This window comes from Tachyglossus aculeatus, chromosome 6 (assembly GCF_015852505.1).
Source record: "Tachyglossus aculeatus isolate mTacAcu1 chromosome 6, mTacAcu1.pri, whole genome shotgun sequence".
Taxonomy (NCBI): domain Eukaryota; kingdom Metazoa; phylum Chordata; class Mammalia; order Monotremata; family Tachyglossidae; genus Tachyglossus; species Tachyglossus aculeatus.
The window spans coordinates 60,271,221-60,293,357 of NC_052071.1; the positions used below are offsets into that span (position 1 = coordinate 60,271,221).

Below are 22,137 nucleotides of genomic sequence, written 5' to 3' on the forward strand. Positions count from 1 at the left end.
TATGTGCAAAGCGCTGGGGAGGTTACACAGGTTGTCCCATGTGGGACTCACAGTCTTCATCCCCTTTTTACAGATGAGGGGACTGAGGCACAGAGAAGTGAAGTGACTTGCCCAAAGTCACACAGATGACAAGTGGCGGAGCCAAGATTAGAACCCACGACAACTGCCTCTAAAGCCCATGCTGTTTCCACTGAGCCTCACTGCTCCTCTGGTAATAATAATAATAATGGCATTTATTAAGCGCTTACTATGTGCAAAGCACTGTTCTAAGCGCTGGGGAGTCTACAAGGTGATCAGGTTGTCCCACGGGGGGCTCACAGTCTTAATCCCCATTTTACAGATGGGGTAAATGAGGCACAGAGAAGTTAAGTGACTTGCCCAAAGTCACACAGATGACAAGTGGTGGAGCTGGGATTAGAACCCACGACATCTGACTCCAAAGCCCATGCTCTTTCCACTGAGCCTCGCTGCTTCTCTGGTAGATACAAGGTAATAATAATAATAATAATAATAATAATAATAATAATAATGGCATTTATTAAGCGCTTACTATGTGCAAAGCACCATTCTAAGCGCTGGGGAGGTTACAAGGTGATCAGGTTGTCCCACGGGGGCGGGGTTCACAGTCTTAATCCCCATTTTACAGATGAAGGAACTGAGGCCCAGAGAAGTGAAGTGACTTGCCCAAAGTCACACAGCTGATAATTGGCGGAGCCAGGATTTGAACCCATGACCTCTGACTCCAATGCCCAGGCTCGTTCCACTGAGCCACGCTGCTTCTCTAAGTAGATACAAGCTAATCAGTTGTCCACTGTTGTGTAGGCACCGTCTCTATATGTTGCCAACTTGTACTTCCCAAGCGCTTAGCACAGTGCTCTGTACACAGCGCTCAGTCCCGGGGGCTGACACGCTACATCTCTCTGAACTTATTCATTCATTCAATCGTATTTATTGAGCGCTTACTGTGTGCAGAACACTGTACTAAGCGCTTGATTCTTGGGAGAACTGTTTATCCCTTCCGTGGAGACTCGACCTGGAGAAGCTGAGCGACCCTTTTCCAACGACCCTTCCCCGCCCACGGGCATCTGGTCACTGGAGAAGGGGGCGGCCGCATCCACGGTGGGGACACGTTGGAAAAGGAAGCAGCGTGGCTCAGTGGAAAGAGCCCGGGCTTTGGAGTCGGAGGTCATGGGTTCAAATCCCGGCTCCACCAATTGTCAGCTGTGTGACCTTGGGCAAGTCACTTCACTTCTGTGGTCCTGTTACCTCATCTGTGAAATGGGGACTGTGAGCCCCCCGTGGGACAACCTGATCTTCTTGTAACTTCCCCGGTGCTTAGAACAGTGCTTTGCACATAGTAAGCACTTAATAAATGTCATTATTATTATTATTATTATTAATAATAATAATAAATCTGCCCCAGGGACACAGTGTGGGGCCCACAGAAAAGCAGCGTGGCCTAGTGGCTAGAGCCCGGGCCCGGCAGTCAGAAGGCCCTGACCTCTCGTCCCGGTTCCTTCACTCGTCCGCTGTGTGACCTCAGGCAAGTCACCTAACTTCTCTGGGCCTCAGTGACCTCAGCTGTAAAATGGGAGTGAAAGCCGGGAGCCCCATGTGGAACGTGAACTTTCTCCAACCTGATTAGCTTGTGTCTACCCCAGTGCTTAGTACAGTGCCTGTCACATAGTAAGCGCTTAACGAATATTATAAAGAAAACCAACAATAACAACAACAAAAAAGGCCCAGGACTGCAGCGGGGGCTGGTCCCCGAGGGGCCTGCGGCCCTTGGTCAACTCGGCTGGACACCGCCCACACTTGGCTTTCATCATCATCATCATCATCATCAATCGTATTTATTGAGCGCTTACTATGTGCAGAGCACTGGACTAAGCGTTTGGGAAGTACAAATTGGCAACATATAGAGACAGTCCCTACCCAACAGTGGGCTCACGGTCTAAAAGCTCGGGCCTTGGTCGGAATGAAGGACACAGAGTTCACCCCACACCGACCCCCGCTGTGACCCGCCCGGACTCCCACGCGAGGTTCCCGGGGACGGGTAATAGTAATCAGAATAATAATAACGTCGGTAGTTGTTAAGCGCTCACTCTGCGTCAAGCACCGTTCTAAGCGCTGGGGTAGATACGAGGTCATAATAATAATAAAAATAATGGTATTTGTTAAGCACTTGTTCTAAGCGCTGGCATACACACACACAATCAGGTTGTCCCACGTGGGGCTCACGGTCCTCATCCCCATTTTGCGGATGAGGTCACTGAGGCCCAGGGAAGTGACTTGCCCAAAGTCACACAGCTGACAAGTGGCGGATCTGGGATTCGAACCCATGACCTCTGACTCCTAAGCCCGGGCTCTCTCCACTGGGCCACACTGCTTCTTCGCCGCTTCGGGTCATCAGGCCGGACACAGTCCATGCCCCTTCTGCGGTTCACAATCTTGACCCCCGTTTTACAGACGAGGTGACTGAGGCACAGAGACGTTGAGTGACTTGCCCAAGGGCACCCAGCAGACATGTGGCGGAGATTTTGTTAGAACCCATGAGCTCCGACGCCTAGGCCCGGGTTCTACCCACTTGATCGTGGGCAGAGAAGTATGTGGGTGCCGAGCAGGCCCTTTGGGGCGGGAGGAGGGGGACCCAGAGCCGCTGCATAGGGGGCAAATGGGCGTTGGCCTGGGATGCCCAAGGGCCTTGTGCCAGCATGAGCTCGACAGGGGACTGGCATAGGGACCCTCCGCTCTGTGCAACCGGACAGGTGGCCGTCCCCTCCCAACAGTGGGCAGCCCAGCTGGACAGGGGACTCTCATCTGGGTGCCGGACTGGACGGGGGCTGTCCTGGGGATGGGGGGCAGGCCAGCCGGACCCCCGGGCAGAACGCTTTCCCTTTAGCCGTCGACCCCTTCCCCAATTCCAGAAGCTGCAAATCCGAGGGGGCGACGCTGCGGCTTTCCCCAGAGATGCCCCCTGGCCTCCTTCAGCCCCAGAGAGCTCGGGCTCCCGTGGAGCGCAGCAGCTGCTGGGGAGGAGGGGCTCCTCTTCCTGGGCCGGGGTCTCGGGGCCCCGGGGCCCCGGGGCCCAGGCTCTCTGCTCTCTGGGGGGGATGGGGGGGGGGGGCGTCGAGGCGCGGCCCCAGTGGATGGGTCTGATTCGGCGGGGGACGGTGGGAGGACGCGGAGGGTAGCGGTCACCTCTGACGTGCCAAGGCCCCGAGCACCAGCGCTCCGCGGAGGGCCAAGCGCAGGGTTCCTCCCTCCGCTCCACCCCCGCCGCCCCCTCCTCCTCCTTCTGGTTCTCCTCTTCATTCACCTCTTTCTCCCTTCTCCTAGCCCTCTTCCCCTCTCTCCTCCCTCATCCTCCCCATTCTCCTCTTCTCCCCCCTCTCCTCCTCCTCTTCATCCATCTCTGCCTCTTCCTCCACTCCGCTCTCTTCTTCTCCCTTCTCCCGTCTTCATCCTCCTCCATCCACCTCTTCCTTTTCTCCCTTCTCCTCCTCCTCTCGCTCTTTCCCCCCTTCCTCTCCATTCTCATTTCCCTTCTCCTCCTCTCTCCACCCTCCTCTTCCTCATCCTCCACTTCTCATGTCTCTTCTTTTTCTCTCTCTTCCTCTCGCTCTTTTCTCCTCTCCATTCTCCTTTTCCCTTCTCCTCTCTCCATCCTCTGCTTCCACCTCTTCTTCCTCCTCCTCCCTTCTCTTCACACACATCTCGCTTTTCTCTTTCCTCCTCCTCCTCTTCTCGCCCTTTCCCCCTCCTCCCTCCCATTCTCCTCTTTTCCCTTCTGTTACTCTCCACCTCTCTTCACGCAGCTCTCCCTTCTCTCCTCCTCCTCCTCTTGCTCTTTCCCTCTCCTCTCCATTCTCCTCTTTTTCCTTTTCCTCCCCTCTCCGTCCTCCTCTTCCATCTCTTCCTCCTCCACTACTCTTCACGCAGCTCTCCCTTATCTCTCTCCTCCTCGTCCTCCGCTGGTTCTTTCCCCCACTCCTCCCCTCCATTCTCCTCTTTTCCCTTTCTCTCCTCTCCCTCCTCTTCTTCTTCCATCTCTTCCTCCTCCGCTCCGCTTCACGCAGCTCTCCCTTTTCCTCTCCTCTGGCTCTTTCCCCCTCCTCGTCTCCATTCTCCTCTTTTCCCTTTTCCTCCCCTCTCCATCCTTCTCTTCTTTCATCTCTTCCTCCTCCTCCACTTTTCTTCAAGCACCTCTCCGTTTCCTCTCTCCTCCTCGTCCTCCTCTGGCTCTTTCCCCCCTCCTCCCCGTCTTTCTCCTCTTTTCCCTTTTCCTCCCCTCTCCATCCTCCTCTTCCATCTCTTCCTCCTCCACTTTTCTTCACGCAGCTCTCCCTTATCTCTCTCCTCCTCATGCTCCTCTGGCTCTTTCCCCCCTCCTCCCCGTCTTTCTCCTCTTTTCCCTTTTCCTCTCCTCTCCAACCTCCGCTTCCATCTCTTCCTCCTCCACTTTTCTTCACGCAGCTCTCCCTTATCTCTCTCCTCCGGCTCTTTCCCCCACTCCTCCCCTCCATTCTCCTCTTTTCCCTTTTCCTCCCCTCTCCATCCTCCTCTTCCATCTCTTCCTCCTCCACTTTTCTTCACGCAGCTCTCCCTTATCTCTCTCCTCCGGCTCTTTCCCCCACTCCTCCCCTCCATTCTCCTCTTTTCCCTTTCCCTCCTCTCCCTCCTCTTCTTCTTCCATCTCTTCCTCCTCCACTTCTCTTCACGCATCTCTCCCTTTTCTCTCCTCCTCCTCTGGCTCTTTCCCCCCATCTCCTCTTTTCCCCTTTCCTCTCCTCTCCATCCTCCTCCACTTCTCTTCACGCAGCTCTTCCTTTTTCTCTCTCGTCTTCCTCTGGCTCTCCCCCCCCCCCCATTCCCTTCTTTTCCCTTTCCCTCCTCTCCCTCCTCTTCTTCTTCCATCTCTTCCCCCTCCACTTCTCTTCACGCGGCTCTCCCTTTCCTCTCCTCCCCTCCCCTCCCCTCCTCTCTCCATCCTCCTCGACTTGCCTCCGCGCACCCGTCCCTCTTCTCCCTCTCTCTCCCCTCCCCCCGGTGCCCCCCCCCGCCCCCCCGCCGTGGGGATCGGGGCGGGGGTCCAGGACGGGCGTTCGGCGAGGGCGGTGGGCCCAGGGCGCGGCACGTAGTGGGCGCTTAACGGACACCATCCACCACCACCTCCTCCTCCTCCTCGACGGGGGTCGCGGGCGCCCGGCGGGGTTTATTAGCCGTCCAGCGGGCCGGGCCGGCGGCGCGGGGCCTGGGCGACGTAGTAGACGCCGCAGTAGGCGTCGGGCCGGTAGTAGGCGCAGAGGCGGGCGGCGTCGGGCCCGGGGGGGGTGGCGTCCGAGGGCGCGGAGGGCCAGGGCGGTGATGAGGCCCAGGGTCTGGCGGCGCTCGTGGCCCATGAGGCAGACGGTGCTGCCGTTGACCACGGCTCGCAGGGTCATCAGGTAGTCGTACTGGCTGCGCTCCTCGCCCACGAAGTGGCTGCGCAGGTAGGACTCGATGCGCCGCTGCTGCTCCGCCACGTCGGGGAAGTCGATGAAGAAGCGCGAGCACATGTAGCGCTCCAGGGCGCGCAGCTCCGCGCCGTCGGCCGCGCGGAAGCCGCGGACCAGCAAGTGGCAGTACTTCAGCAGCCCCCCGCCGCGGATCTCCTCCGGCTGCCGCGTGGCGATCAGCCGCCCGCGCAGGTGGCCCAGGGCCCGCTCGAAGTCGCCGTACACGCTCTCGGCCAGGACGGAGACGGGCGCCGTGCCAGGCCCGGGGGCCACGGGAGCGGTGCCAGGCCCGGGGGGCACGGGAGCGGTGCCAGGCCCGGGGGCCACGGGAGCGGTGCCAGCCCTGGGGGCGACAGGTGTGATGCTGGGCCCCGAGGTGACGAGCGAGGGGCCGGGCCTAGGGATGACGGACGCGGTGCCAAGCGCAGGGGAGACGGGCGCGATGCCAGGCCCCGGGGTGACGAGTGGGGGGCTAGTTCCAGGGGTGACGGGCGCGGTGCCAAGCGCAGGGGCGACGGGAGTGATGCCAGTCCCGGCGGTAACGGACGCGGTGCCAAGCGCAGGGGCGACGGACGCGGTGCCAAGCGCGGGGGCGACGGGAGTGATGCCAGTCCCAGGAGTGACGGACGCGGTGCCAAGCGCGGGGGCGACGGGAGTTATGCCAGTCCCAGGGGTGACGGGCGCGGTGCCAAGCTCAGAGGCCACGGGAGCAATGCCAGGCCCAGGGGCGACGACCACGGGGCCTAGCGCAGGGTCTCCGGGAGCAATGCCAGTCCCAGGGGTGACAAGCGAGGTGCCAGGCCCGGAGGTGACGGGCGCGGTGCCCAACGCCCAGGGGCCGAGCCCAGGCCCGGGCCCCTCCAGCAGCGGGTCCAGCACGATCTGGAAGGAGTCGACGCTGAACTCGAACTGGCGTCGCAGGGCGTCGACGAACTTGAGCTCCACGTTCTTGCCGCGGTTGTTGGAGAGCGAGATGAGGCTCCAGCGGTCGCCGTCGGCGCACACCTTGACCAGCTTCTGCACGTAGGCCTCCTTCATGGTCCGGGCGGTGATCCGGTCCCGGCAGACGCCGGCCGGCAGGAAGTCGCGCAGCCCGCGCAGGACGGCCTCCTTGACCAGCTGGAAGTGGCGCTCGCTGGGCAGCCGCACCCCGAAGATGATGTCCAGGTCCTTGCAGCCGGGCCCGGCCCGGGGGACCAGGACGTAGCTGGCCGTGGAGCCGTTGAGCCGCACGTCCCGCACGGCGATCTGCTTCTGGCGCAGCCGGTCGCGCACGGTGCGCACGATGGCGCGGGGCTGCACCTCCAGGGTGGGGAAGTTGCCGCGCCCGTGGATGGGCACCGCCGCCGACAGCACCCGCTCCAGGGTGGCCACCTGCTCCCGGCTCAGCCGCCGGAACCGCCGGCCCGGGGGCTCCGTCATGCTGGGCCCCGGGGGAGGGCAAAGAGAGGAGAAGAGGGAAGGAAGGAAAAAAGAGGAAAACATGAAGCGCTCGCTAGGTGCCGAGCACTGTTCTAAGCGCGGGGGAGGTCACCGGGGGGGGGAGCGGGCTGTCCCACGGCGGGGATCACCATCTTAATCCCCATCGGACAGAGGAGGCCCAGAGAAGTCAAGTGACTGGCCCCAAAGTCACCCAGCTGACGGTTGGAGGAGCCGGGATTGGAAGCCGTGACCTTTGACCCCAAAGCCCGGGATCTTTCCACTGAGCCACGCTGAAAGAAGGAGGAAGAAGGGAGAGGAAAGGAGAAAGAAGAAGGAAAAGAAGGAGAAAGAAGAAGAAGGAAGGAGAAAGAAGAAGAAAGAAGGGAGAAAGAAGAAAAAAAGATGAAAATATTAAGTGCTCACTAGGTGCCGAGCACTGTTCTAAGCGCAGGGGAGGTCATGGGGTGAGAGGGCTGTCCCGCGGCAGGGTTCACCATCTTAAATCCCCATTGGACAGAGGAGGGAACTGAGGCCCAGAGAAGTGAAGTGGCTTCCCCCAAAGTCACCCAGCTGACAGTTGGAGGAGCCGGGATTTGAAGCCGTGACCTCTGACTCCAAAGCCCGGGATCTTTCCACTGAGCCACGCTGAAAGATGAAGGAAGAAGGAAGAGGAAAGGAGAAAGAAGAAAGAAGAAGAAAAAGAAGAAAGAAGGAGAAAGAAGAAGAAGAAAGGAGAAAGAAGAAGAAGAAAGAAGAAGGGAGAAAGAAGAAAGAAGAAGGGAGAAAGAAGACAGAAGAAAAAAAGATGAAAATATTAAGCGCTCACTAGGTGCCAAGCACTGTTCTAAGCACGTGGGAGGTCACAGGGTGAGCGGGTTGTCCCACGGGGGGGGGGGGGGGGGGGGGGCTCACCATCTTAATCCCCATTGGACAGAGGAGGGAACTGAGGCCCAGAGAAGTGAAGTGACTTGCCCAAAGTCACCCAGCTGACAGTTGAAGGAGCCGGGATTTGAATCTGTGACCTCTGACTCCAAAGCCCAGGATCTTTCCACTGAGCCACGCTGAAAGAAGAAGGAAGAAGAAGGAAGAAGGATGGAGAAAGGAGAAAGAAGAACGAAGAAGAAGAAGTAGAAGAAGGAAGAAGAAGAAGAAGAAAGAAGGAGAAAGAAGAAAGGAGAAAGAAGAAGAAAAGAGAAAGGAGAAGAAGAAGGAAGAAGAAAGAAGAAAGAAGAAGGGAGAAAAGAGAAAGAAGAAGAACGAAGAAGAAGAAGAAAGAAGAAGAAAGAAGGAGAAAGAAGAAAGGAGAAAGAAGAAGAAAAGAGAAAGGAGAAGAAGGAAGAAGAAAGAAGAAAGAAGAAGGGAGAAAAGAGAAAGAAGAAGAACGAAGAAGAAGAAAGAAGAACGAAGAAGAAGAAGAAAGAAGAAGGGAGAAAGAAGAAAGAAGAAGAATCATCGATCATCGGGACGGGATTTGGTAAGCCCTCACTAGGTGCCAGGCACCGCTGATCTAAGCGCTGGAATAGAATGATGGGATTTGGAAAGCCCTTACTAGGTTCCAGGCGCTGTTCTAAGCGCCAGCATACAATGATGGGATTTGGAAAGCGCTTACTAGGTGCCAGGCACTGTTCTGAGCGCTGGGATAGATACAGGGTGATCAGGTTGTTCTTCATGAGGCTCCCACTCTTAATCTCCATTTGACAGATGAGGTCACTGAGGCCCAGAGAAGTGAAGTGACTAGAAGCAGCGTGGCTCAGTGGAAGAAGCCCGGGCTTTGGAGTCAGAGGTCATGGGTTCAAATCCCGGCTCTGCCAATTGGCAGCTGTGTGACTTTGGGCAAGTCACTTCACTTCTCTGGTCCTCAGGTCCCTCCTCTGTCAAATGGGGATTAAGACTGTGAGCCCCCCGTGGGATAACCTGATCACCTTGTAACCTCCCCAGCGCTTAAAACAGTGCTTTGCACAAAGTAAGCATTTAATAAATGTCATTATTATTATTATTATTATTATCATTATTATCTCACCTGTCAACAGGTCCACCCTCCACCTCCCCTGGTTCAAAACAGAACTCCTCCTATTCCCACCAAAACTCTGTCCTCCCCTTGAACTTTCCATCACTGTAGACAGCACCACCATCTCCCCTCGACACATCCTTCATTCATCATCATCATCAATCGTATTTATTGAGCGCTTACTATGTGCAGAGCACTGTACTAAGCGCTTGGGAAGTACAAATTGGCAACATATAGAGACAGTCCCTACCCAACAGTGGGCTCACAGTCAATCCGCATGTTCCAATCCTGTCCATTCGATCTTTGCAACTTCGCTGAAATCCACCCTTTCCTCTCCATCCAAACTGCTACTATGCTGATCCAAGCACTTATCCATCCCTGCCTTGATTACTACATCAATCTCCTTGCTGACCTCCCTGCCTCCTGTCTTTTCCCCTTCCAAACCGTACTCCACTCCGCTGCCTGGATCATTTTTCTACAAAACCATTCAACCCATGTTTCCCCCGCTCCGCCTCCTCAAGAGCCTCCAGTGGTTGCCCACCCAGAGAAGCAGTGTGGCTCAGTGGAAAGAGCACGGGCTTTGGAGTCAGAGGTCATGGGTTCAAATCCCAGCTCTGCCAATTTTCAGCTGTGTGACTTTGGGCAAGTCACTTCACTTCTCTGTGCCTCAGTTACCTCATCTGGAAAATGGGGATGAAGATTGTGAGCCCCCCGTGGGATAACCTGATCACTTTTTAACCTCCCCAGCGCTTAGAACAGTGCTTTGCACATAGTAAGCGCTTAATAAATGCCATTATTATTACTATTACTATTAGTATCCACCTCAGAAACAATAGCACTTTACCGGTGGCTTTAAAACACTCGATTGGCTCATCCCCTCCTACTTTACCTCGCTAATTTCCAATTATAATCCAGCCCACGCACTTTGCTCATCCAATGCCAACCTACTCCGTGAACCCCAATCTCTTCCACCTCACTCCCAATTCCCTCCCTTTTCTTCTCGGACAGATGATAACTCTCCCCACCTTCAAAACCTTATTGAAGGCACATCTCCAGGAGCTTTCCCTGACTAAACTCTCACTTTCCCTTCATTCATTCATTCATTCATTCATTCATTCATTCATTCAATCGTATTTATTGAGCACTTACGGTGTGCAGAGCACTGTACTAAGCGCTTGAAAAGTACAAGTTGGCAACATATAGAGACGATCCCCACCCAACAACGGGCATCACCCTTTCACTAGGATTTGCAGCCATTATTCACCCCTCCCACAACCCCATTGCACTTACGTACAAGTTGTGCTTAATTTGGACCAGATCCAAGAGTTGATTTATTTATTTATATTAAAGCCAGTCCCCCCCTTCTAGACTGTGAGCTTGTTGTGGGCAGGGAATGGGTTTTAGTACACACTAACTTAGTACTAACTTACTAATTAACTAGTAAGTAACTAACTTAGTACACACTAGTGCTTAGTACGGTGCTCTGCACGCAGTAAGTGCTCAATAAATACAATTGAAGAAGAAGAAGCCGCATGGCATGGTCAGTTACCTCATCTGTAAAATGGGGATTAAGATGGTGAGCCCCACGTGGGACAACCTTAAGCGCTTAGTACAGTGCTCTGCACACAGTAAGCGCTCAATAAATATGATTGATTGACAACCTCTTCACCTTGTATCCCCCCAGCGCTTAGAACAGTGCTTCGCACATAGTAAGCACTTAACAAATACCATCATCAACATCATTATTATTATTATTATCCGCAATATAATTTATTGATATTAATGTCTGTCCCCCATCTACTGAAGATTCATTGTGGGTAGGGAACATGCCTACCAACTCTGTTATCTAGTAGTCTCCCATGCTCTTAGTACAGTGCTCTGCACACAGTAAGCGCTCAGTAAATACGATTGATTGATTGACAACCTGTTCACCTTGTATCCCCCCAGCGCTTAGAACAGTGCTTTGCACATAGTAAGCGCTTAACAAATACCATCATCATCATCATTATTATTATTATCTGCAATATAATTTATTGATATTAATGTCTGTCCCCCATCTACTGAAGATTCACTGTGGGCAGGGAACATGCCTACCAACTCTGTTATCTAGTACTCTCCCATGCTCTTAGTACAGTGCTCTGCACAGTAAGCGCTCAATAAATACGATTGATTGATTGACAACCTGTTCACCTTGTATCCCCCCAGCACTTAGAGCAGTGCTTTGCACATAGTAAGTGCTTAACAAATACCATCATCATCATTATTATTATTATTATCTGCAATATAATTTATTGATATTAATGTCTGTCCCCCATCTACTGAAGATTCACTGTGGGCAGGGAACATGCCTACCAACTCTGTTATCTAGTACTCTCCCATGCTCTTAGTACAGTGCTCTGCACAGTAAGCGCTCAATAAATACGATTGATTGATTGACAACCTGTTCACCTTGTATCCCCCAGCGCTTAGAACAGTGCTTTGCACATAGTAAGTGCTTAACAAATACCATCATTATTATTATTATTATTATTATTAGCCGCAATAGAATTTATTGATATAAATGTCTGTCCCCCATCTACTGAAGATTCACTGTGGGCAGGGAACATGCCTACCAACTCTGCTATCTAGTAGTCTCCCACGCTCTTAGTCCAGTGCTCTGCACACAGTAAGCACTCAATAACTGTGATTGATTGATTGGGCTGAGCAGACAAGGATACTGGCCCCGGTTTGGGGCGGCCAGACCCCTCGATTCTAGGGTCACCGGCCTCTCCCCCCTCCAGCTGGCTTCTTCTGGCCATCCCCACTGTGAGGAAGACGTCACCTCCACCCTCTTCTGTGAAAAGGCTCCACCTTCACCGTGGTGTGCCCAAGGTGGGTGGTGGGATCTGCTTGGGGTTGGCCGGAGGGTGGGAGCACAGAAGGGTCGAGCTCTGTTGGTGAGGACACTCCCATCTGCACCCCCAGGGAACAATTCCTGGCGACACAACATTTATTCCATAACAACAGCATCATCATCATCATCAATCGTATTTATTGAGCGCTCACTGTGTGCAGAGCACTGTACTAAGCGCTTGGGAAGTACAAGTTGGCAACATATAGAGACAGTCCCTACCCAACAGTGGGCTCACAGTCTAAAAAGGAACAGCAGCAACGACAATGAGTGCTCAGAAGCAGCACGCTGCAGCAGATAGAAAATGGGCCTAGGAGTCAGAAGGTTATGGGTTCTAGTCCTGACTCTGCCACTTATTCATTCATTCATTCAATCGTATTTATTGAGCGCTTACTGTGTGCAGAGCACTGGATTAAGTGCTTGGGAAGTCCAAATTGACAACATATAGAGACGGTCCCTACACAACAGCGGGCTCACAGTCTAGAAGGGGGAGACAGACAACAAAACAAAACATATTAACAAAGTAAAATAAATAGAATATGTACAAATAAAATAGAGTAATAAATCCGTACAAACATATATACATATATACAGGTGCTGTGGGGAGGGGAAAGAGGTAAGGCGGGGGGGATGGGGAGGGGGAGGAGGGAGAGAAAAAGGAGGGAGCTCAGTCTGGGAAGGCCTCCTGGAGGAGGTGAGCTCTCAGTAGGGCTTTGCTGTGTGACCTTAGGCAAGTCACTTCACTTCACTGGGCTTCAGCTAGCTCTTCTCTAAAACGGGGATTGAGACTGGGAGCCTCATGGGGGACAGAGACCATCTCCAACCCGATTAATTACCTTGTATAATAGTAATGACATTTATTAAGCGCTTACTATGTGCGAAGCACTGTTCTAAGTGCTGGGGAGGTACAAGGTGATCAGGTTGTCCCATGGGGGGCTCAGAGTCTTCACCCCCACTTTACAGATGAGGTAACAAAGTGAAGTGACTTGCCCAAAGTCACACAGCTGACAATTGGCAGAGCTGGGATTTGAACCCCTGACCTCTGACTTCAAAGCCCGTGCTCTTTCCACTGAGCCATGCTGCTTCTCTGCTTCTACCCTATTCTATCTCTGTATTTACCCTAGTTCTTAGTACAGTGCCTGGCACATAGTAAGCAATTAACCAAATACCACAATTAATATCATTATTATTATTATTATTAATGCATGCCCTTATCACTCTGTGGCTCAGCATTGGGGCAGACACAGGGTAGACACAGAGAAACAACATGGCCTAGCAGATCGAGCCAAGGCCTGGGAATCTGAGGAACTGATTTTTAACTCCACCGCTTGTCTGCCCTGCGACCTTGGGCAAGCACATCCCTGTCCCTCAGTTACCTCATCTGTAAAATGGGGATGAAGACTGTGAGCCCCACCGGGGACAGGGATGGAGTCCAACCTGATTAGCTTGTCTCTACCCCAGCGCTTAGTATAGGGTCCGGCACTTGAGTGAGCAACTAATACCGTAAAAAAAAAAATAGATTGGCCCCACTCCCTTTCCCACGCAGAGCTCATGGTGTAAGGGGGAGGGCGAATGGGGGTCTTCTCCCCTTTTACAGATGAAGGAACTGAGGCACAGAGAGGTAAGGTAGCTTTCCCGAGGTCACCCAGCAGGCCCAGGGCAGAGCTGGTACTCGAACCTGGGCCTCCAGACTCCCATTCATTCATTCATTCAATCGTATTTATTGAGCACGTACTGACAGTCATATGACTCTGGTTTTTCTGCTTTGTTTTGTTTTTTTCAAATGGTATTTGTTAAGCACTTACTATGTGCCGGACACCATTTAAAGTGCTGGAGTAGATACAAACTAATTAGGTCGGACACAGTCCACGTCCCAGTTGGGACTCACAGTCTTTATTCATTCAATCAATCGTATTTATTGAGCGCTTACTGTGTGCAGAGCACTGTACTAAGCGCTTGGGAAGTACAGCCCCCATGATCTGAAGAGGCTTGGATATGAGCGCTCTCTCTCTCTCTCTCTCTCTCTCTCTCTCTCCTTTCCCCAACTTCCTCCAGGACAGGGGCCAAAGGAGGGTTTGGGGGCCAGGGGGTTCAGGTCTTGACTGTATAGAGAAGCAGCATGGCCTAGTGGATAGAGCATGGGCCTAGAAATCAGAAGGTCATGGGTTCTAATCCTGAATCTGCCACTTGTCATCTGGGTGACCTTGGACTGGTCACTTAACTTCTCTGGGCCTCAGTTACCTCATCTGTAAAATGGGGATCAAGTCTGTGAGCCCCATGTGTGATAAGTACTGTGTCCAACCTGATTACCTTCAATCTGCCCCAGCGCTTAGAACAATGCCTGTCACATAGTAAGCCCTTAACAAATAACATCATTATTATTATTACTTTATATTGATGTCTATTTACTTGTATTGATGTCTGTCTCTCCCTCATCAGACTGTGAGCTCACTGTGGTGGACCTGCAGGCCTTCCTAAAAATCTCCCCGCTAACTTAATGGAAAGAGCCCGGGCTTGGGAGTCAGAGGTCATGGGTTCTGATCCTTGCTCCATCACTTATCAGCTGTGTGACTTTGGGCAAGTCACTTCACTTCTCTGTGCCGCAGTTACCTCATCTGTAAAATGGGGATTAAGACTGTGAGCCTCACATGGGACAACCTGATGACCTTGTATCTACCCCAGCGCTTGGAACAGTGCTTGGCACATAGTAAGTGCTTAACAAATACCATAATTGTTATTATTACTATTCCCCAATTGACACCCAGCACTCTGTTGTGTCCGCCCAATAGCCATCCCTAGCAAGTGCGTGTTCCAGCCCCATTCTTAGCATTTGTGGACATAATCAATTCTCCATTCAAATACTAATTCCCCCAGCTCATCCTGATATAGTACTCTCCCAAGCGCTTAGTACAGTGCTACACACACAGTAAGCACTCAGTAAACACGACTGACTGACTGACAGTCATATGACTCTGGTTTTTCTGCTTCATTTCGTTTTTTTCAAATGGTATTTGTTAAGCACTTACTATGTGCCGGGCACCATTTAAAGTGCTGGAGTAGATACAAACTAATTAGGTCGGACACAGTCCACGTCCCAGTTGGGACTCACAGTCTTTATTCATTCAATCAATCATATTTATTGAGCGCTTACTGTGTGCAGAGCACTGTACTAAGCGCTTGGGAAGTAGAAGTCGGCAACATAGAGAGACGGTCCCTACCCAACAACGGGCTCAAAGTCTAGAAGGGGAAGACAGACAACAAAACAAAACATGTAGACAGGTCCACAGTGAGCTTGCACTCTAGCTTACAGTCGCAACAACTTGTGATTTGTGAAATTACGATACTCCTTGTCGTTTTTTCAAAAGTATTTTTTTATGCACTTACTATGCGCCAGACACTGCACTAAGCACTGGGTAGATTCAAGAGAATCAGGCTGGACACAGTTCATGTTAATCAGTCATTCAACGGTACTGAGTGTTTGCTATGTGCAGAGCACTGTACTAAGTGCTTGGGAGAATACTTTATCCCTGTCATACAGATGAGTCACAGAGAAGTGAAGTCATTTGCTGAAGGTCACAGAGCAGGCAAGTGGCAGAGCCGGGACTAGAATAGACTGTAACTCCCCTGCTCATCTTCGTGCTCCTAGCACCGATGTCTGAACCCCACAGGCACTCAGTACAGTGCTCTGAGCACAGTAAACGCCCAGTCCAGTGCTCTACGTATAGTAAGTATCTGGTCCAGTGCTGTGCATGCAGCAGGCGTCCAGTGCAGCTCTCTGACCCGATGGACGCCTGGCCCAGACCCCCTCATCCAAGCCGATCCCCTCCCCACCAAAGCCGTGCTTCCCCAAAGACAATAATAATGGCATTTATTAAACGCTTACTATGTGCAAAGCACTGTTCTAATCACTGGGGAGGTTACAAGGTGATCAAGTTGTCCCACGTGGGACTCACAGTCTTCATCCCCATTTTCCGGATGAGGTAACTGAGGTCCAGAGAAGTGAAGTGACTTGCCCAAAGTCAAACAGATGACAAGTGGCGGAGCTTAGATTTGAATCCATGACTTCTGACTCTAAAACCCGTGCTCTTTCCACTGAGCCACGCTGCTTCTCATTCATTCAATCGTATTTATTGAGCACTTACTGTGTGCAGAGCACTGTACTAAGCGCTTGGGAAGTATAAGTTGGCAACATATAGAGACGGTCCCTACCCAACAGTGGGCTCTCAGTCACCTTGTATCTCTCCCAGTGCTTAGAACGGTGCTTGGCACATAGTAAGAGCTTAATAAATACCGTCATCACCATCATCATGATTATTGAACTCACAGTGAACAGCTGATCGCCAAGCCTGGAAAGCAGCCGAGTTAACAGGATGACTCACGGGGTCCTCTGGCCGAGCTGGGAACCGTCATCTTGTCGCCGATGGGAAATAGGAAGCGCCTGGGGAAAACTGCGGGGGACGAGAATCAATCAATCAATCAATCAATCGTATTTATTGAGCGCTTACTATGTGCAGAGCACTGTACTAAGCGATTGGGAAGTACAAATTGGCAACACATAGAGACAGTCCCTACCCAACAGTGGGCTCACAGTCTAAAAGGGGGAGACAGAGAACAGAACCAAACATACCAACAAAATAAAATAAATAGGATAGAAATGTACAAGTAAAATAAATAAATAAATAAATAAATAAATAGAGTAATAAATATGTACAACCATATATACATATATACAGGTGCTGTGGGGAAGGGAAGGAGGTAAGATGGGGGGATGGAGAGGGGGAGGAGGGGGAGAGGAAGGAAGGGGCTCAGTCTGGGAAGGCCTCCTGGAGAAGCAACAAGAGATTTCTCTTTTGAGGGGTGGGAGAGCCAAACCCACCCAGGAGGCCCGACGGACCCCGGGGTAGCCCAGATCAGCTGGGGAGGACGCCCCCGCCCTGAACTCGCCTAACTTCAGGCTCCTGCTCCAGGATAGAGAAACACAGAACACTGTACTAAGCGCTTGGGAAGTACAAGTTGGTAACATATAGAGACAGTCCCTACCCAGCTCACAGTCTAAAAGGGGGAGACAGAGAACAAAACCAAACATACTAACAAAATAAAACAGAATAGATATGTACAAGTAAAATGAATAAATAAATAAAGAGTAATAAATATGTACAAACATATATACATATACACAGGTGCTGTGGGGAAGGGAAGAGGTAAGATGGGGGGGATGGAGAGGGGGACGATGGGGAGAGGAAGGAAGGGGCTCAGTCTGGGAAGACTTCTCTCCACAACCCTAGGGGTGGTCTCTCCCCACAACAATAATAATGATGATGGCATTTATTAAGCGCTTACTATGTGCAAAGCACTGCTCTAAGCGCTGGGGAGGTTACAAGGTGATCAGGTTGTGCCACGGGGGGCTCACAGTCTTAATCCTCCTCCAGGAGGCCTTCCCAGACTGAGTCCCCTCCTTCCTCTCCACCTTGTCCCCCTCTCCATCCCCCTGTCTTACCTCCTTCCCTTCCCCACAGCACATGTATATATGTTTGCACATATTTATTACTCTATTTATTTATTTATTTATTTTACTTGTACATATCTATTCTATTTATTTTATTTTGTTAGTATGTTTGGTTTTGTTCTCTGTCTCCCCCTTCTAGACTGTGAGCCCACTGTTGGGTAGGGACTGCCTCTACGTGTTGCCAACTTGTACTTCCCAAGCGCTTAGTCCAGTGGTCTGCACACAGTAAGCGCTCAATAAATACGATTGATTGATTGATTGATTAATCCCCATTTTACAGATGAGGGAACTGAGGCCCAGAGAAGTTAAGTGACTTGCCCAGAGTCACACAGCTGACAATTGGAGGAGCTGGGATCTGAACCAATGGCCTTTGATTCCAAAGCCCGTGCTCTTTCCACTGAGCCGCGCACAATCTCAGAAACCATCTTTCTCCACAACTTCAGACAGCCTCTCCCCATGATCCCAGAGATGATCTCTCCCCCTGGCCCCGGAGACAGTCTCTCCCCATAGCCCCTGAGACGGTCTCTCTCCCCAACCTTAGAGACTGTCTCTCCCCAGCACCAAGTCTTTCTCCACAACCTCAAAGACAGCCTCTCTTCACAACCTTGGAGATCGTCTCTCCCCAGAAACCACCACCTCAGAGACAGCCTCTCCCCACAATCCCAGAAAGAGTGTCTCCCCACGGTCCCAGAGACGGCTTCTCTCCACAACCTTAGAGACAGTGTCTCCCCACAATCCCAGAGACATGTCTTGCTCCCCAACCTCAGAGACAGCCTCTCCCCTTGGCCAAACAGATGATCTCTCCCCACGGCCCCAGAGGCGGCCTCTCTCCACAAATTTAGAGATGGCCTCTCCCCACAATCCCAGAGACAAATCTTTCTCCTCAGAGACACTGCCTGTCCCCATGACCCCAGAGATGGATTCATCTCTCCCCACCAGCCCCAGGGCTGGCTCCCCAGTGAAGCTATCCCAGAACAGACGCCCGTCCTCAATGTGTCTGATGGGTCAATCAATCAATCAATCAATCGTATTTATTGAGCGCTTACTGTGTGCAGAGCACTGTACTAAACGCTTGGGAAGTACAAGTTGGCAACGTATAGAGACAGTCCCCACCCAACAGTGGGCTCACAGTCTCAAAGGGGGAGACAGAGAACAAAACCAAACACACTAACAAAATAAAATAAAAATAGATATGTACAAGTAAAATAAATAAATAGAGTAATAGATATGTGCAAACATATATACATATATACAGGTGCTGTGGGGAAGGGAAGGAGGTAAGATGGGTCCCATGTAGAAGAACCTGAAGGGACTGAGACAGGCAGACAGAGAGGCAGAATGTATGTCTTGGGAGGGGCTGCCATGAATCAGCCTCAACCCATCGATCAATCGTATTTATTACATACTTACTGCACTAAGCACCTGGGAAAGTATAACAGAACAGAGTTGGTAGACATGTTCCCTGCCTACAACGAGCTTGTAATAATAATAATGACGATGGCATTTATTAAGTGCTTACTATGTGCAAAGCAATGTTCTAAGCGCTGGGGAGGTTGCAAGGTGATCAGGTTGTCCCACTGGGGCTCACAGTCTTAATCCTCATTTTACAGAGCAGGGAACTGAGGTCCAGAGAAGTGAAGTGACTTGCCCAAAGTCACCCAGCTGGCAATTGATGGAGCCGGGATTTGAACCGTGAGCCCACTGTTGGGTTGGGACTGTATATGTTGCCAACTTGCACTTCCCAAGCGCTTAGTCCAGTGCTCTGCACACAGTAAGCGCTCAATAAATATGATTGATTGATTGATTGATTAAACCCATGACCTCTGACTCCAAAGCCAGGGCTCTTTCCATTGAGCCATGCTGTTGTAGTCTAGAAGGGGAGACAGACTTTAATATAAATGAACTATGGATATGGGCATAAATACTGTAGGACTGAGGAAGGGGAGTGAAGTGCTCTGCACACAGTAAGTGCTCAATAAATACAATTGAATGAATGAATGAATGAACCCAGAAGGGAGTGGGAGAAGAAGAAATAAAGGCATAGCCACGATGCAGGACCATTTCACTCCAGAAACAGCTTTAGCTACATCATCAGAGAAGCAGTGTGGCTCGGTAGAAAGAGGTCAGAGGTCGTGGGTTCTAATCCCGGCACTGCCGCTTGTCAGCTGTAGGACTTTGGGCAAGTCATTTCACTTCCCTGGGCCTCAGTTACCTCATCTGGAAAATGGGGATTAGAGACTGTGGCCCCCCCGTGGGAAAACCTGATTACCTTGTATCTCCCTCAGTGCTTAGAACAGTGCTTGACACATAGTAAGCACTTAACAAATACCATCACCGTCATTATTATTATTATTATCAAAATGATTGGTTCTCATCAGCACTGTACTGGGTGCCTATTGTGTTCAGAGCAGTGTATTGGACAACTACTGTGTGCAGTGCACTCCACCTGGTGCCTTCCCCATGCAGAATGGGCAGAATGTGTCTGTTTCTTGTTATATTGTACTCTCGCAAGCACTTAGTACGGTGCTCTACATACAATAAGTGCCCGATAAATACCACTGACTGACTGACTGATCGACTGACAGAGTGCTGTGTGTCTACTGTGTGCCTATTGGGTGCAGAGTGGTGTATTGGATGCCTAATAATAATTGTGGTATTTGTTAAGCGCTTACTATGGGCCAGGCACAGTATTAGTTCCTTGGGTGGATACAACAGGGTGGGCACTGGATTGAGCGCTTGGTAGAGTATGCTACAGCCAGAAGATGCCCGTGTTCCGTGAGCTGCATCCAGCCTGAAACTTCCTCCTGCCTCCCCACCGCGCATCACTTTTCGATGTCTCCCCGTTTTAGACTGTGAGCCCACTGTTGGGTAGGGACTGTCTCTATATGTTGCCAGTTTGTACTTCCCAAGCGCTTAGTACAGTGCTCTGCACATAGTAAGCGCTCAATAAATACGATTGATGATGATGATGATGATACAAGCAAATAGGATTGGACACAGTCCCTGTCCCAAGTTGGACTCATAGTCTCAATCCCCATTTTACAGATGAAGTAACGGAGGCCCAGAGAATATAATAATAATGGTATTTGTTAAGCGCTTACTATGTGCCAAGCACTGTTCTAAGCTCTGGGGTAGCTACAGTGTTAACAGGTTGCCCCACGTGGGGCTCACAGTCTTAGTCCCCATTATTTTTACAAATGAGGTAACTGAGGCCCAGAGAAGTTAACTGACTTGCCCAGAGTCACACAGTTGACAAGTGGCAGAGCCGGGATTCGAACCCACGACCTCTGACTCCGAAGCCCGTGCTATTTCCAGAGAAGTGAAGCGACTTGCCCAAGGTCAGCAGACAAGTGGCGGAGCTGGGGTTACTGGCTGCTGAGCGCTGTACTCGGTGCCTACCATATACAGAGTACGTGGCTCAGTGGAAAGAGCCCGGGCTTGGAAGTTAGAGATGATGGGTTCGAATCCTGGCTCTGCCAATTGTCAGCTGTGTGACTTTGGGCAAGTCACTTCACTTCTCTGGGCCTCAGTTCCCTCATCTGTAAAATGGGGATGAAGACTGCGAGCCCCACGTGGGATAACCTGGTTACCTTGTATCTCCCAAGCACTCAGAACAGTGCTTTGCACATAGTAAGCACTTAACAAATGCCATCATCATCATTACTATTATTATTCTCTCTGGCACACTGAGAGTTCCATGCCGGTTGTTGCCGATTTGTACTTCCCAAGCGCTTAGTACAGTACTCCGCACACGGTAAGCGCTCAATAAATAAGATTGAATGAATGAATGAATGAGGGGGACCGTGTCCGACCTGACTATTTTCTATCTGTCCCATATAGAGACGATCCCTACCCAACAGTGGGCTCACAGTCTAGAAGGGGGAGACAGACAACAAAACAAAACATATAAATAAAATAAATAAAATAAATATGTACAAATAAAATAACTAGAGTAATAAATATGTACAAACATATATACATATATACAGGTGCTGTGGGGAGGGGAAGGAGGTAAGGAGGGGGAGAGGAAGGAGGGGGCTCAGTGTGGGAAGGCCTCCTGGAGGAGGTGAGCGCTCAGTAGGGCTTTGAAGGGAGGAAGAGAGCGAGCTTGGCGGATGGGCAGAGGGAGGGCATTCCAGGCCAGAGGGAGGACGTGGGCCGGGGGTCGACGGTGGGGCAGGCGAGAACGAGGCCCAGTGAGGAGGTTACTGGCAGAGGGTGCAGGGTGGGCTGGAGAAGGAGAGAAGGGAGATGAGGTAGGAGGGGGCGAGGTGATGGACAGCCTTGAAGCCCAGGGTGAGGAGTTTTTGCCTGATGCGTAGGTTGACTGGTAGCCACTGGAGATTTTTGAGGAGGGGAGTAACATGCCCAGAGCGTTTCTCGACAAAGACGCCTACCTGCTTGGGGTCGGTGTATGGGCCTAGGCCAGCCTAGGCCTCCTTGGGTCCCCGAGGATGGGCCTGGATGAGGGCTGCGGGGCAGGGGCGGGGGGCTACTACAGGCCCCTGATCTGGTGGTGGGTGGGGTGGGCCCCCCAGCCCTCTGCAGCCTCTGTGAAGGGTTGGCCCCAGTCGCCCCTGGGCCCCGGCCCCCGCCCCGCTTGGTTGGGCCAGAGACGATCCGGTCGCTCCGGCCGCTGGCGATCCCGGCCTGGGCTTCGGGGGCGGGTGGAGGGTTGGGGTCGCCGGGGCCCTGCACCCCGGGGGCTCCGACGTCACAATCATTAGTCCCATGACACCCTCCAAGCCCCCCACCCCCTGGGCGTCTCTGTGTCAGCCCCTTCGTTGGTGTGAGCCCGCTGTTGGGTAGGGAC

The 22,137-nt window shown here is 51.8% G+C and overlaps 1 protein-coding gene across 1 annotated transcript; it reads right to left on the reverse strand.

Moving 5' to 3' along the window:
• Positions 1-5,218: 5,218 nt before the first annotated feature.
• On the reverse strand, positions 5,219-21,992 carry TENT5D (terminal nucleotidyltransferase 5D). Its single transcript, XM_038747793.1, is given in 4 exon segments — positions 5,219-5,323; positions 5,325-6,921; positions 16,143-16,266; positions 21,722-21,992. Coding segments are annotated over 2 exon segments (1,701 nt in total). The 5' UTR covers position 6,921; positions 16,143-16,266; positions 21,722-21,992.
• Between the last annotated feature and the right edge of the window lie 145 nt (positions 21,993-22,137).